General features: G+C 38.2%; 1 protein-coding gene across 1 annotated transcript in view; it reads left to right on the top strand.

The window, feature by feature from the left end:
• Window positions 1-9,756: 9,756 nt before the first annotated feature.
• The window catches only part of CCDC192 (coiled-coil domain containing 192), a 44,026-nt gene continuing 38,674 nt past the window's right edge, over window positions 9,757-15,108 (top strand). The window contains exons 1-3 of the mRNA XM_070517485.1: window positions 9,757-9,846; window positions 11,604-11,793; window positions 13,791-13,898. Coding sequence (XP_070373586.1) covers window positions 11,701-11,793; window positions 13,791-13,898 — 201 coding nt within the window. The 5' untranslated portion in view covers window positions 9,757-9,846; window positions 11,604-11,700. The remainder of the gene's footprint in view (window positions 9,847-11,603; window positions 11,794-13,790; window positions 13,899-15,108) is intronic.

Below are 15,108 nucleotides of genomic sequence, written 5' to 3'. Positions count from 1 at the left end.
ACTTTTTAGTAGTTTAAAATGAGGCTTGCCAAAGAAATAGGAAGTCTTCTTTAGAAAATGATCCTTTGCAAGCAATTGGGCAAGATGACCTATTTCGTTTTTAATTTCTATGATAGAGTAGATGTATAAAAAACAAAAGGTCCTGTTTTCACATGCAAATATGTTCCTTTATTTTTTTTAAATGTCAACAAGCAAAGAAATTTAGAAAACATGTGGCATTGAAATAGATTGTTTACAGATAGGATGTTTTCCAGAATTTCCCCAAGAGGCATCAGTGGCGCAAAGAACCTCTATAAACTGAAGCAATTGAGTGTTTGCAAATTTGTTTCATCAGATGCCCGTGACATTTTTTCTTCTCTTGGCTCCTTTAAATGGCAAAAACTTCCAAACAACAGGCATTTTTTGGGGAAAGCATGTTAATTTGTGCTGTGTAATGCTGACACATTTTATTTTATGCAAGGGTGAAAATGTTGAGGTTTGTATATATAGAAGGAAGGATGTTGTGAGATGTAAAAAGGGGACATAATTTAAATATATATATATTGGAATATATAAAAGTTAAATATATTCGGTGGAATTTAAGGGTTACTCTGAATTAATATTCTGGATAACATCAAGTTTCATGTACCATTTGCTCATCTTCTGAGACCTGAATGTTTAGATCAAAGGAAGACAGAGTAAGGGAGAAATGTGTTTTAGGGACCATCTAATCAATCAGTCTGACTTGGAGAGCAAACTTCAACTGCTGTGGTCTGAAGAAAAATACTTTCCTTGAGAGAAAATATCCTCCCAAAGGGCTAGGACAATTATTCAATTTAACCTTTCCCAAAGCATAAGTCTCCCTTTGGGAGGCTCTCTTTGGATGCTTGGAGAGATGCTGGAGGAGAGTGGAGGTGGACTGGGAGTGAGAAGCACAAAGACTCAGGCTCTCAGGGATAAAGCTTGGCCGCTGGCTGCCCTCAGTCTCATCAGGCAGATTGGATAACACGGGCTTAATTTGTTTTCATAGTTTTGTTAAACGAAAATCTGCTGCTGGGAATAGCAGTCCCGGGTCTTCATGGATAGCTGAGCTGTTTGTGTTAGATCAGGTATCAAAGTCAACTGGTTATTTAGAAATCTGTGTAATAATTTGAGTCAATGTGTTGTGTTATCTGTACTTAGGTTCAGAGAAATCGAAGTTTTCTCCAGGTTTTGATTAAGAGTTTGCTTCTTCAAAAGTTGACTTCTCAAACAAAGTTATGCATTAATGCACAAAGATGAAAAGATTATTTAGTCTCTGAAAATTCTATACCTGGTAAAGAAAACTTATCACTTAACACTATTTCAACCCATTTAAGAAGCATTTATAAATATGCAAAATAAGTAATAGAAAATATTTGTAGCATCTATTGCAACATAATATCCTTAATATATTAAGGTCTTATATAAATCAATGGCGAAAAGATTCGCCCTTAAATAGAAAATGAACAAAAACCACAAATCACAATGTACAAAAGAAGACACATAAATATCTAATAAGATGTCCAGACTTGCAAGTATCAAATAAAATGTTTAAACTCAATAGAAGGCAAAGAAATAAAAATTTTTAAAATTTAGATATCATGTCAAACCTGTCCATTTGACAGACATAAAAAGTAGTGAAAATGTCACTATTGGCAAAGGTATACAAAATCTATGATTCTCATATACTTTTGGTGGGCGTGTTAATTTCGGGGATGTAATCTTAAACATGCATCAACTTTATACTCTTTAAAATCCAGTAATTACTTTTTCCATTTATATTAAGAAAATAAGAAAACAAATCCACAAAGATGTACAAATATGCTTATTACAGAATTGTCTGATTGTAGGGAAAATTGCATATGTACATGGTAAAATTTATTGTGACCATTGAAAATTATGGCAACTTTTAAAGTTAAGAATGGCAGAAAATGACATCTATCATTATTCCAATATAGATTATACCTATGACAATTGAAAATGAAAATGATCATAATTTAACTGCATATAACTATGTATAATATGAATCAATGTTTTGTGTGTTATGCATCTTACAGTCACACACACACAAGTCTAGAAGGTAATGCACCAAATGTGGTGCCTTAGTTTGCTCAGGCTGCCCTAATAAAATGCCACAGACTGGGGGGCTTAAAACAGCACACATTTATTTCTCACAGTTCTGGAGGCTGGGAAGTCAGAGATCAGGGTGCCAGCATGGTCCGGTCCCGGCTTGCAGATGGTTGCCTTGTTGCTGTATCCTCACAAGGTTGAGTTGCAGAGAGTGGACAGAGGGAGAGAAAGGGAGGGAGAAAGGAGGAAGAAAGAGAAGGTGACAGAGGGAGAGAGCTGTCTGGTTTCTTCCAATAAGGGCACTAATCCCATCATGAGGACCCCACCCTGATGACCTCATCTAAACCTAATGACCTCCCAAAGGCCCTGCCTCCTAATACTATGACATTGGGCCTTAGGGCTTCAGTGTATGAATTTGAAGGGGACGAGGACACAAACATTCAGTCCATAATATGCGGCAATCTCTGGGTGGAGGATTCTGGATGATTTTCACATTCATTTTTATACCTTTTATATTGTCTGAATTTGGGGGACATAATACACAGAAAATCTACGGCATAGAGATGATGATCAATGCATGGCTTTTTCCCTTTCTCCTCCCTCATGGTTATGCTATTGAAGTCCACTTATCTGAATACCTGTCCCCCCTTTCTCAACCTTTATCACGTTATGAGCTCCTGAAGGGTAGGGAATTTGATTAATTCATCTCTATCCTCCAGGGTGTAGCTCTGGGCCTTATATATGAAAGGCACTCAATGAATGTGTGAGTGATTCTCATATGTTTGTTGTTGCTGGACACACTGTGTTTTTCAGTTAGGGAAGAAAATACTCTTGAATCATACATGTAATGCAAAGGAAAATTAAACTGTAAGATATTTTCAAATTAAACGTGGTTCAGAAACATTCTTTGGAAAGGAGTAAGCCCTGTTTTGCTTGCCTTAAACGCCTAAGGAAAATACTATAAATTCTAGAACAGTCTGCTTTCCCTTGGGCCCATAACTTCTTGGAATCTTCCTTAAAATAGTAATATCTGTGTCCGCAGTGACTATATTCTGAATCCTATTAATTTTTCTCCTTCTAAATATAGCAGGATTTGGCCTTTTTGCCTTCAAATATGTTATTATATTCTTTTCTGATAATCATGATACTGAAAATGTAGAAAAAAAGTCTCCCATAATAATTTTCTTTGTAACCACTTCACATGTAAGGCTGAGATCCATATGGTTCAGGTTCAAAACTGATTTGCGGCCTAAAAGAACAGTCTAGTACCCACAAGGTAACTTTCAAATTACTCAAGTTCTTGACCCTTAGTATACCAGGAAAACAGTCACCATAATTTATCTTTTTTTATAATTTCTTTTTGGTTTCCTTTTTAATCTTATTTTAAAGTCTTAGTGGGAGATAATTGATGAATAATGATAAAAAATAATTCCTAGGATGATTAAGTAGCAACATGTTTCAAATATAGGAACAATAAGATCAATAAGATGCCACAATATATCTTAGATCTGGAAAAGGTTCCAATGGACCTGTATTGCGACTGCAAAATAAAACGTTTTATTCTTTTTTTTTTTTTGAGGACGATTAGCCCTCAGCTAACATCTGCCGCCAATCCTCCTCTTTTTGCTGAGGAAGATTGGCCCTGAGCTACCATCATGCCCATCTTCCTCTACTTTATACGAGGGATGCCTGCCCACAGCATGGTGCGCCAAGTGGTGCGTAGGTCCACACCGGGATCCGAACCGGCAAACCCCGGGCCACTGAAGCAGAACATGCGAACTTAACCACTGGGCCACTGGCCTAGCCCCCAGTTTTATTCTATTTTTAAAATGTATATCTATTTTGTTCTTTATAAGCCCTCTAAGAATGAATAAAAGCCACAAAATATAGATTTTTACAAATAGAATGTCTCAAAAAAAAAGAAACTCAAAACTACATTTGAATCCAATGAACTCTGATGGTATATTGAGGGCTAAATTGCATTAAGCAGTATATGGGGAAAAATTTCAGAGATACTTTTTAAAAAATTCTGCTTTCCTTTTCTATAAGCTTTTATCTCACATGACAGCTTTTCCCAAGATTTCTCCTCAAAAGTTCCTTGGAAAACTTTTTCCTTGAGCTCTAATCCGCATTCCTTTTGCTCTTCTTCAGTCTCCTCCTTTCCTTGTCAGAAGCCCGAAAGAACTAGCAAGAAGGTCAAGAAAAGGAAGAAACAGAGCAGACCAAGTAAAAACCCTCTTTAGCAGACAGAGAAGGGTACAGGCTATGCCCTCTTCTACTGCATTTTTGAATCTTTGTTCTTATATTATGCATAATGATTTAATTTTTCCAACAAGAAATAACCAGGCTAAGTTAGTTGCATAATGCCAAGACCACTAGAGTTTCTACGAGTTTTTGGTCCCTGTGATCAACCCTCAGGCTCTTTCCTAGGCTGTGAGCTCCCAGAAGCTACACCATAGAAACATAAAACCTAGAGTTTAAAAAAAAGGTGATCTTTTTAGACTTCCTTCTATGGCTCGGGCATTATGCTAAGCATTTTTCTGCATTACCACACTGAATCCTCACAGTAGCCCCCGCTAAGTTAACATCTCTTCCGTTTTTAGAGGTGAGGAAATGGAGGCTCAGAATAATTAAATTACTTGCTTACAGTCACAGACAAGTAATAATCAGTCAGATTCACATTTGAAATCAACAGAGTCCATTTTAATTAGTATTAAGGGGAAAATGAACTATTAAAGGATATTAGATATTTCAGAGGATCTCTAGGAGAGTCAGAGAATGAGACTTGGAGACTGTACCTAATTATTCTGCCTGATTTTGGTGAAGAACCTATTACTTCTACCACTGGGCATAGGCCCCACATCACTTGTTACTTCCCCTGAGCGTGAGATATTACTTCTAAGTCTGCTGTCGCTGCAGCCTCTGAAAACACAATGCCTCTGTCAACCTGGCCAGATTCCATTCTCTTTGGCACCTTTATCGTATCACTCTCATCCATATTGAAGTGTCAGGCTGGTGTGTCTGATTGGTGGAGCCTAAGTCACATGCCTACAGCTTGGATGCAAAAGATGCTTGAGAGGGAGTTCCTGGCTTATACTTTCGGGAGATGGAATTCAGGAAAGGAAAAATTCTCCTAAAAGGGAAAGACCCTGGACCATCAAAATAGCATGACAAATGGCCACCCCAGAGTGCAAGATGAATTAGACATAATGGTCTTCTCGTTTCACAGGTGAGAAAATTGAGACCCACTGAGTAGTTAATGTTGGGCATGCTGTGCCATCTTCTCTGATATTCTGGCCATGCCTCTTAGTAATGTTTGGACTGGAAGACCTTAAAAGACGTGGAAATTCACAGCAAAAGAGAGCTCTCTTATCTGTCCTCTGCTTACCCTATCACATTGGAATGTACTATGGAAATTGTTGCTGAACTTTTATCTGATCCAAAAGGGTGCATAACCCATTTCTCCTTCAGATTTTGATAAAGAGGGCAGTCTGAGCAAATGCCAGGCTGGGTCAGTGGGTAGGGGGGCATTCTCATGGAAAAGTTTTCTCATGGAACATCTTTAAGTAAGAATCTCCTTAATGGGTTTCGGGAACAGCATCAGTAGAGTATTGAAATTCTTATCATTACAGTTAAATTACTCGGATTTTTTTTTAAGTTTACTTATATAGAGCCTAAAAGTCACTGGCAGAAAAAAATTACCTTCACTCTGAACACTGTCAATCATAAAACATTTATTGTTGATTATACACAGTGTAGCAATAATTTATTCACAAAACTAAGTTTGGAAAACCTCAGTGAATTTGGGCAATAAAATTCCATCACCCTACTTATAAGCTGACCTGAGAATCCTTCTTCTTACAGACATGTGTATTTCCTAAACACTGGAATGCAGTGGGAAAAGGAAAACATTGTTGGTCAACATGCCAAAGTACTGAAAATCTAAATTTATGATGTGTGAGAAAATAAATCATCGTGTCACATTCGAAGCACTATCTTTACAAATGGGAAAAATATTGGCGTTATTATGTGCCCTACTGAACCAAAATTTTATTTAAAACAAATAGTATTTTTTAGATGTTTTCTTTATCAAAGGAAACAAAATCTTTCCTTATGTAAGTTTATCTTATGTTGTTTCCCTTTTTTTATTTTATGGTTTTATTATATTTGATCTTTTTTTTTCCATTTTGTTCTCACAACAATCCTGTGAAGTAGGAAAGAGTAGTTGAATTAATTTTAACATTGACTAATTGCTTCACTTCATAATTTACCTGCCTTACACATTTGTTTCATAAATTATTTTTTATTTTTGTGTGGTAAAATATATATAACATAAAATTGACTACTTTAACCATTTTTAAGTGTGCAGTTCAGTAGTGTAAAACATGTTCATTTTTGTGCAACTAATCTCTGGAACTTTTTCAGTTTGCAAAACTGAAACTTTATACCCACTAAATAACAACTCCCCATTTCCCCTCTCCCTTGTTTTTTAAAGAAATCAAAACTATTCAAAATAGTAAATTACCTTGCTATGTCCTTTTGCCTTTGTTTTTTTTATTATGAAGGAGATATATTCTCACTTTGCTTCATGGTGTGCAGGGTGGGTTAGCGCTAGTTACTGTGAGGCGTCAGTTACGGGAACCAGCCTTCTTGGGAAGGTAGGCTACTTGCTCTACTGTCCAGAAAGGAACCATTTTGCTTCTTTTGAGTTTGGGGTGTTCCTCCAGGAAGAAAAGATTATTTCTTTATTTATCTGCATGATTTACAATAGAGGCAACAAGAACACATTGATACTCTCAATCATTAAGATTTGGTATTTTGTTTTATTTATTTTTTATTTTTTTGAGGAAGATTAGCCCTGAGCTAACATCTGTCACCAATCCTCCTCTTTTTGCTGAAGAAGATTGGCCCTGAGCTAACATCGGTGCCCATCTTCCTCTATTTTGTGTGTGGGATGCCTGCCACAGCATGGCTTGATAAGGGGTACATAGGTCCACACCTGGGATCTGAACTGGCAAACCCCGGGCTGTGGAAGCAGAATGTGTGAACTTAACCCCTGTGCCACTGGGCCGGTGATATTTTATTTTAGAATAAAAAGTAAAGGTGGATGGAATACTCTATTCCTTCTAAACAAGGAATTCATAATGGGGGACCATGAATGGCATTGAGAAAGAGCTTAAACACCCTTAAAGTGTATGGAAAATTGTGTGCATGTATGCTTATTGTATGTGTGTGCAAGCATGTGCAGATCATTTTTTTTCCTAGTAAGAGAATTGACAGACATCATCAGGTACCCAAAGAGGTTTGCGATGTTTAAAGTTTTAAGAAATTGACCTACAAAATCAAAATGGTAGAGGGCTATTTTAAGTCACAAAACAAATTCTGTAACATAATATGAACTCAAATTCAGGCCTAATCTAACCCCGTCTTGTTTCGCTATTAACTAATTTAAATGATGAAAGATACATACTGTTTCCTAGGTCCTTTTTCTCCTCTGATAGTATTTGTTCTCGGTTTCCAAGAACCTATAAAGCAATGTTATCTGAGATAGATCTGCAATGTTTGAAAGCGGGTTAGGTCTGCCTTCTACCGTAATCCTTCTAAAATCTACCAGAATCCTCATCAAAGAGAAAGCACAAGACCCCAAAGCACAGCAATATATTATGAGTGAGTATAAAAATGTTAAATTAACCACCAAACTTTAGGCATTCTTTTGATCTTTACCTAAAACTAAATCCCAAGATATTTGTATTCAAGAGAAATTCTAAGCTGAGAATCTGGTGAGGGTGTTAATCCTGTCTGTCTTGTTACCACTTATTTCCCATTGCTTAGCCTAGTACCTGCCAAATAATGAGCCCTCAATAAATATCTTTTGAACTGAAATGAATTGAATTGCTTTGAACTCAATTATAATGAGTTGGCTTGCTAAGAATTTTGGGTAAGCCATTATTTAAAGTTATTAATGTAGCTATCAAATGTCACATTGTCATTTGTGTTTAACTTCCACACCAAGGATCTTATAAATTAAATCGAGCCAACAATTCCTTTCAAATACCTTTCTCTTTGATTCTATCAGTGATGCTATAGAAATGGAAAAGGAGTTAAATCTTTTATAGGGTGAAAGATGACCTTTAGAAATGTATTTTTTCTAGGAAAAAAAAGTATCCCGGAGCTTTGCTAAAGCAACTTGGTATTGACTACAGATCCATCTTGGACTTGGTCCAGGGGAACTCAGGGACCATAGTTCAGAAAAGGCCACCTGATAAAACACGCAATTTGTAATTTGAGTGATCATCTAGATAGGGGGGTTTCTATACTTTTAGATTTCATAAACCAGTAAGAATTTCCACCCCCAAAATAATTGGGGTTAGTTCTTGTAGGAATGCCAACTTTCAATTTTTTTCAAGACAAAATACTAAAATACAATAATTCCCATATACTGTCATTATCATTTGTTAAAGAAACATCCTCGTAACACCAAAATACATAGAACGATCATAATCAGAATAAAGGACAGTCCTCTAAACGGAATAAATTTGGTTTCATGAAAAATTCACAGTGTTCTTGTAAAAATTTTGCTTTTGTCCTTTTCCTGCTGACTGATGAAAATGTTATCACAAACCAGCACTGAGCTACGGGCTGGTATTTGGGAACCACTGACAGAATTAAGCCCTCTTGGCCTGAGATTTCTTTGTTTCCCCTTCCATAACCACTCTCCACTCTCCCCCGACGCTGCTCTCTTCCAGTGAAGCTGGTCTCTCTGGACTTGTCATTGAGGCTCTCTTGCCCTCTGGCTTCTTGTTGAATTCAGCCCAAGGAAGATATAGACAGTAGAACAGAGGGTGGGAGGAGAGGAGGTCAAGCTATTTATTTCACTGATCCATCCACCACTACTGCCTGGGCACATTTTGTTAGTGGCTATATTCCTCTACCCAAGGTCTTAGTTCATGAAGATGGCCCTCTCCTCAAGCTGGCTTTCTAGATCTGTAATAATGCTACCCACTTACCTCTCCCCCTACCTCTTCAGGTCAAGATAAGCAAAGAGTATCTTTGCTTCTAAGGAGTGTCACACTATCCTTTGTTGATGCCCTTGACTGTGCCCACATCCATGCCCTTCAGTAAACTGCCCCCAATCACTCCATTGCAGTAGCCACCTGTTTCCTGCTGGGACCTGACCAACACATTCTTCATTTAAAGATGAAAAAACTGAGGGTCCAGGAAGTGAATCCCAAAAGTCACATAGTCCAAGTCACATGGTCAGGTAGAATCAAGTCAGGTCCAGAATGTGGCCTTCCAGATTTCAAGCAGAGTTCTCCTTAGTCACTGCTCATCTGTCATGCTCACATGGCCATTTCCATTGAAATCATATTGATGGACACTTTCTGGAAACTTCTCTCCACTGGGCTTTGACAATAGTTGTAGTTTGTTCAAGTTTTGAATTTAAATGTCTTATTAGGTGACTATTGAAGCAAGCACAAACACAGAGAAATACTGTTTTCACTAAAATGGATTGGAATCAGGAAAACTGAGTCGTTAAAATGTTGCCTAATAGAAATTAGCAATTTAGCCTAAGAAACTATTGCAAAAGCTAAGTGCAAAAGGACATGAGAGTGATGAAATTTCCATGGTAAAGTGAATTCTGATGACCAGAGATTAGGGGAGGGATGAAAAAAATCTGCCCTGGGTAAGGAGCTGAGGTGGGGAGCTGCAGAAAGGCTTTAATCCGTATGAGAAATGACTTCAATCTGCATCAAAGATATGAGCAGGTCGTAAAGGGTAAGGAAGTTTTGGGCCTTTGCTCTCTGTCAAGCAGGGGGAAAGAGGAATGGACCACAGTAGTAAATAGATGAGACATCAAGCAGGAAACTTGATCATTGCAAAATGTGTTGAAAGTGTGTTTTATCTGGCAGGAAGTTACTGTACTACTGGGCAGGAGCCGCTGGAACCCTCCATATTAGAAGCTCCAGATTTCTAGAAACATTTGTTTTAAACTGACCTACGTCAAAATGCTCTTCTGTAAAGGTGGAATCTGCTATAATCGCATGTTTATTCAGCAATCTTGCTTTTAAATAAATGTACATGAACATATTTAACATATTATCTTTGTTCTAACTGCATACTTAGCAGTTTCCTACTGCTGTGGTTTGATCATTTGCTGTTACAAAAGTGTCTCTAAGAGGACTTTCTTTTACTAGGGTTTAAAAATAGGCTGGCAAGTTTTAATATCAGATGATTCTCCTTAAAGGAATTGGGATAATGGAATTATTAATAATAACATTAATTGAGCCCTTCTTCTGTCCAAGCAGTTACCGGCTTTACCTCATTTAATCCTCACAATAACCCTTCCATCACCCAACCCCGTGGCCATGTCCTTGCCCTCTGCTGCACGGTCTGGCCCCTGGCCTTGGCAAACAGACTTTCCCTGGCATCTGATCCCTGTCAGTGTCCCAGGCCGGATGCATGGAATGTATTGCTCAGTGAAGTGACTGTTATGGCCTCTCAGCATGAAGGACCACTCCTTCTGAGGCAACCACCTTCCTTCACTGCTGAGCCTAATCAATCAACAACTGTTTAGTGAGCTTCTACTAAACACTCGGTGAAGTTTTGTCTGGTCTCTGCATACAGGAGCCTTTCTAAGTGTTACATGTGGATTCAGAGCAGGTGAAAGAGTTGGATAAGTCAGAGACCTTGAACCAGGGCTGAATGGTAGAACAGGTTTTCATGGCTGAAGAAAAAGAGTGAGGTCATTGTAAGGCAAAGAAATACTGGCTTAAAAGTAAGGAAGAGGACAATGAAAAGATATTGAGATGGGTTAGAGAAATCAAGAAAAATTAAATTAGGAAAAAAGAGTAGATTTTCCTCCAGTTTCTCAAGTGAGAAACCTCTGCAGCCAAAAGAAAATCTACTCTTACAATTTTGTATAAGATTTGTCAATTAGTAGACTGTCAACATTAACACGCATGCATAGTAGTCTAGTGTCTTTACTGTAATCAAAGAGTTTATTGAGTTTTAATATTCTATAGTATTATTTTAGTTTGATCATCTTGGTTATCTTATCTGCAGGTACTTAGATTACTGGTTTGATATTTAAGTAGAAAATTTTAAGACAAAGAGTAGAAGTTAAAAACTGGAATTCCCAATGAATTGCTAGAATTTACCATTTGAAAATCTACAGACACAGGCTCAATTCCCAAACACCTGTAAATATCATATATTTTAAACAAGCAATGTCATATAACAGATTGTTGATTATTACAATTCACTCATCAGTTACTTTAATCACCAAGACAGTTTCATGGCCATAACAAAGATAAATTGCTTTACGTACAATGTATCCGTATGTGCTGGAAGTAGAATGAACTTAATGGTCTAAGTCCCACCTTTCTGCTCTTCTGCCACCACATCTTGCAAAATTGGGACAATGACTAATGGCACCTAACGTTTTTAGGGACCTTGAAACCAAACACCTATGTCCAAAACCTCTAACTCCATGTATTTACTTATTTCCGAAATTCTTCTTTTCTTTTTTTGAGGAAGATTAGCCCTGAGCTAACTACTGCCAATCCTCCTCCTTTTGCTGAGGAAGACTGGCCCTGAGCTAACATCTGTGCCCATCTTCCTCTACTTTATATGTGGGACATCTACCACAGCGTGGTGTGCCAAGAGGTGCCATGTCTGCACCCGGGATCCGAACCAGTGAACCCCAGGCCGCAGAAGCAGAAGGTGCGCACTTAGCCACTATGCCACGGGGCCAGCCCTGTTCTACACACGATATTTTCTTAAATCTACTTATAAAACAGAGTCCTACGTTTTTCAACGACAGTCTTCAGTCAATCCTGTTGCATTTGGCTTTGACTTAGAATGCTTTTGTCTTACTGGAAATGGTTGTCCTTCTTGGCTGAGGAAACTTGAGATGTTTGGAGAAAAAGACCTGGAGAAATAGATTAGCTGATCTTACTGGGTCTACTCACAAGAATTTAGAAAATTTTTTCTTGAGATTAAACATTAGACAAGAGGATTCTCCCTGGAAATAGATCAGAGATTCCCAATGCTTTTGGAACAGTTTGGCCTCTTGACAATTTCCCCTTTCTTCATGTTTTGCAGCATGAATGATACATAAATGTAAATACACAAGAATTTTGTTTCAAGTCTCATTTTTTGAGGTGTTTTTGGACTGACTCTTGAAATTATTGCAATCATTATGGAATGCTGAGGATCATTGGTTCATCCCAAGTATCACTGCTCTAGCCCAAGATGTTCATCCCCCAAAGTCCAACTTGTGGGGGAGACTATGCAGCCGTGTGTGGCAGAGCTTGACCTAGGAGCCAGGCTGTTTTTGAGATGTAGCGACTTTTCTTCACCCCTCATCCCATAGAGTTTCACTTATATAAAAAGCCAGTGGTAGGGCCCTAAGGTTCAGAATATTCTATGAGCAATTATAGGAACTGAATGAATGCTTTATTTTTATGGCTGGTTCCATTTACCACCAGATGGCTCTATTGTATCATCAGGAAATGTACACATGTGTAAAATCGGTGGGATCACTAAACCAAAGGGAAAAGACAAAGCAGTAGGTTTTTTCTGAATATGTGAGAATACAGTTCTTTCTTTTTATGGGGTTAATTGGAAGCAGCTGCCCATAGCCTGAACATTCACAAGAAAACAGGACACATCCAAGGAGACTATAGCAAGATCATAATCCCAGCACATATGAGGTTTTCTTTATAAGTTTTCATTTCATTGTGTAATTATTAATTAAGTATTATAATAGCCAAAGAGTAGTCAAGAAGCACTCTAGGCTCAGTAGGGCCTGTAACTAGTATTTCCATACTGATTTTGCATACTCTTCCACTCGTGGATGAGCAAGAGAGACTTTAGAACAATTTTGAGAGGCAGAGTCTCTGCGTTTGCTGATTTGAGTCATATTAGCCGTGTTCTGGGGAAGAATGATCTGATTCTAAACCATGTAATATCTTTGCTGTAACAGAACTCAGGATAAGAAGGTGACGATCAGAGAAAACACGAGGTTCTCTGAGTTCAAATGACTCTGCTCCTCATGATAGATGAATGTTAAAAACGTAGGCATTCTAGGTGACAGCTCTTATTAGGAATGTGAAAATGTTTCTTTTTTTAAAGATTGACACCTGAGCTAACAACTGTTGCCAATCTTTCTTTTTCTGCTTTTTCTCCCCAAATCCCCCCAGTACATAGTTGTATATTTTAGTTGTGGGTCCTTCTAGTTGTGGCACGTGGGATGCCACCTCAATGTGGCCTGATGAGCAGTGCCATGTCCGCTCCCAGGATATGAACTGGAGAAACCCCGGGCCACGGAAGCAGAGCGCAGGAACTTAACCACTCGGCCACGGGCCCAGCCCCAGGAATGTGAAATTTCGGTCCTGACGTCTTGAAAGAAAGTTCCCTTTGTATCAAGAATAAAAGTTGCAAATTAACCAAATCCCAACATGGATAATTTTATTCTAACTTTCTAAGGCTGTGCGTTGTCATAATTTAATGTACATTTTTTACCCTCCCTTTAGACTCTAAACTGTTAAATAAGACTATTGTTTTTATAACATTTCACTGTTTTATTACTGTGTTGAAGAAGAAAAGGAGATCATTGGTGTGAGTTTTTTAAGCCTATCTGTAGTTCACAAAGTTGTTAGAGATGTGCTCAGGAAACTATCCATGTCAAAAAGTAATACTTGATTATTGTTTTAAAGAAAGAGTCCTTGGAAACTGGACGGATGGTGTTTACTTTGGCACAACTCAAGTCCTTAGAGATTTGCCTGAAGGAAGCAGAAGAAAAGGCTAAAGCCTTATCTGAACAGGTAATACCTAACATTAGGATTGGAAATATATGTCCTCAGTGTGCAGTAGAACAAGTGTAAACCCAATGCATGTTTTAACCTCTGTGCCTGTTGGTCCACATATGTGCACCTGTGCAAGCACACACACACAGCATTTCATTCATTTTAGGTATAACAATAAGTGCTTTAATCTGTAGAGAACTTTTCAGCCTTAAAACTTCTTTTACATTTATATTTTGATTTTCCTTCACCACAGCCCATGAGCTAGGCAAGCCATCTTTAAATGAGTGGTTTTCCTAATTAAGTGAAGCCTATTTGCATTATAAACAGACAAGCCCAAAGCTAAGGTAAAACCTATAGGAAATATACAGGAGTAATTTTCTCGAATTATTTGAGGAAAGAGAATTTTTCCAAATATTGGCTTCCCTCTTGGGTTTTTGAAACTCACAGAAGCAAAGCAGGTCACAGGTGGAGCATAGCCTTCACGGGGCAGCCTCGACACTTTACAGGTCATCTGCGTACACAGCAGGTCCCTGGTTTCAGAGGCACTGTGTGTATTAGAAAGCTAAGACCAGGGGCTGGACCATTTCCCAACGGGATTACACTTTGCAAACGGTGGAATGTATAGTGCAAATCCCACTGCGACTGCTGCCCTTTCCCCCTGGGCCAGGGGGCTTGGCCCCAGAGAGCGAAGCTGCCTGGAGTCTGGGTCCTGCCACAGCACAGGACACCACTGCTCACTCTTGGTGACAATCAACGGAGGAAAAAGGACAGAAGAGATCCTGAAATGTTATAAACGCTTATTAATTTCTCATGGATTGGTATGTTTTGCTAATATATTTAAGAAACTTTTGAAAAACAACTTTTTTAGGTTTTTTTCATAACAAAGACCTGCACAGCAAGTTTTGATTGCATCCAAATTTTAGAATTTTTGCAGAAACTAAGGGGGAAAGGTGCTTGTGTTATGAGGAAAAGTATAATTAACATGTAATGTGGTGACACACACACAAACAGCCTCCATTTCTTTTTCAGTTTACCAAAAAGAGTATCTGTTACTTTGGGTTGTGTTTATTGTTAACTGACTAAATGTGACTGATGCAAGGGGTCACCGGGGACATACATCACTTAATGAAAGCGTGTTGCCTTAGGCCCAGATCCTTTTGGGAAAGCTTGCTTCTCAGCCTTGTGCCATAACTCTGACTTCCCAACTGGTCTTTTCTCTAAAACAAAC

Source organism: Equus asinus, chromosome 9 (assembly GCF_041296235.1).
Source record: "Equus asinus isolate D_3611 breed Donkey chromosome 9, EquAss-T2T_v2, whole genome shotgun sequence".
Taxonomy (NCBI): domain Eukaryota; kingdom Metazoa; phylum Chordata; class Mammalia; order Perissodactyla; family Equidae; genus Equus; species Equus asinus.
This window is presented reverse-complemented; position numbering and strand designations above follow the sequence as displayed.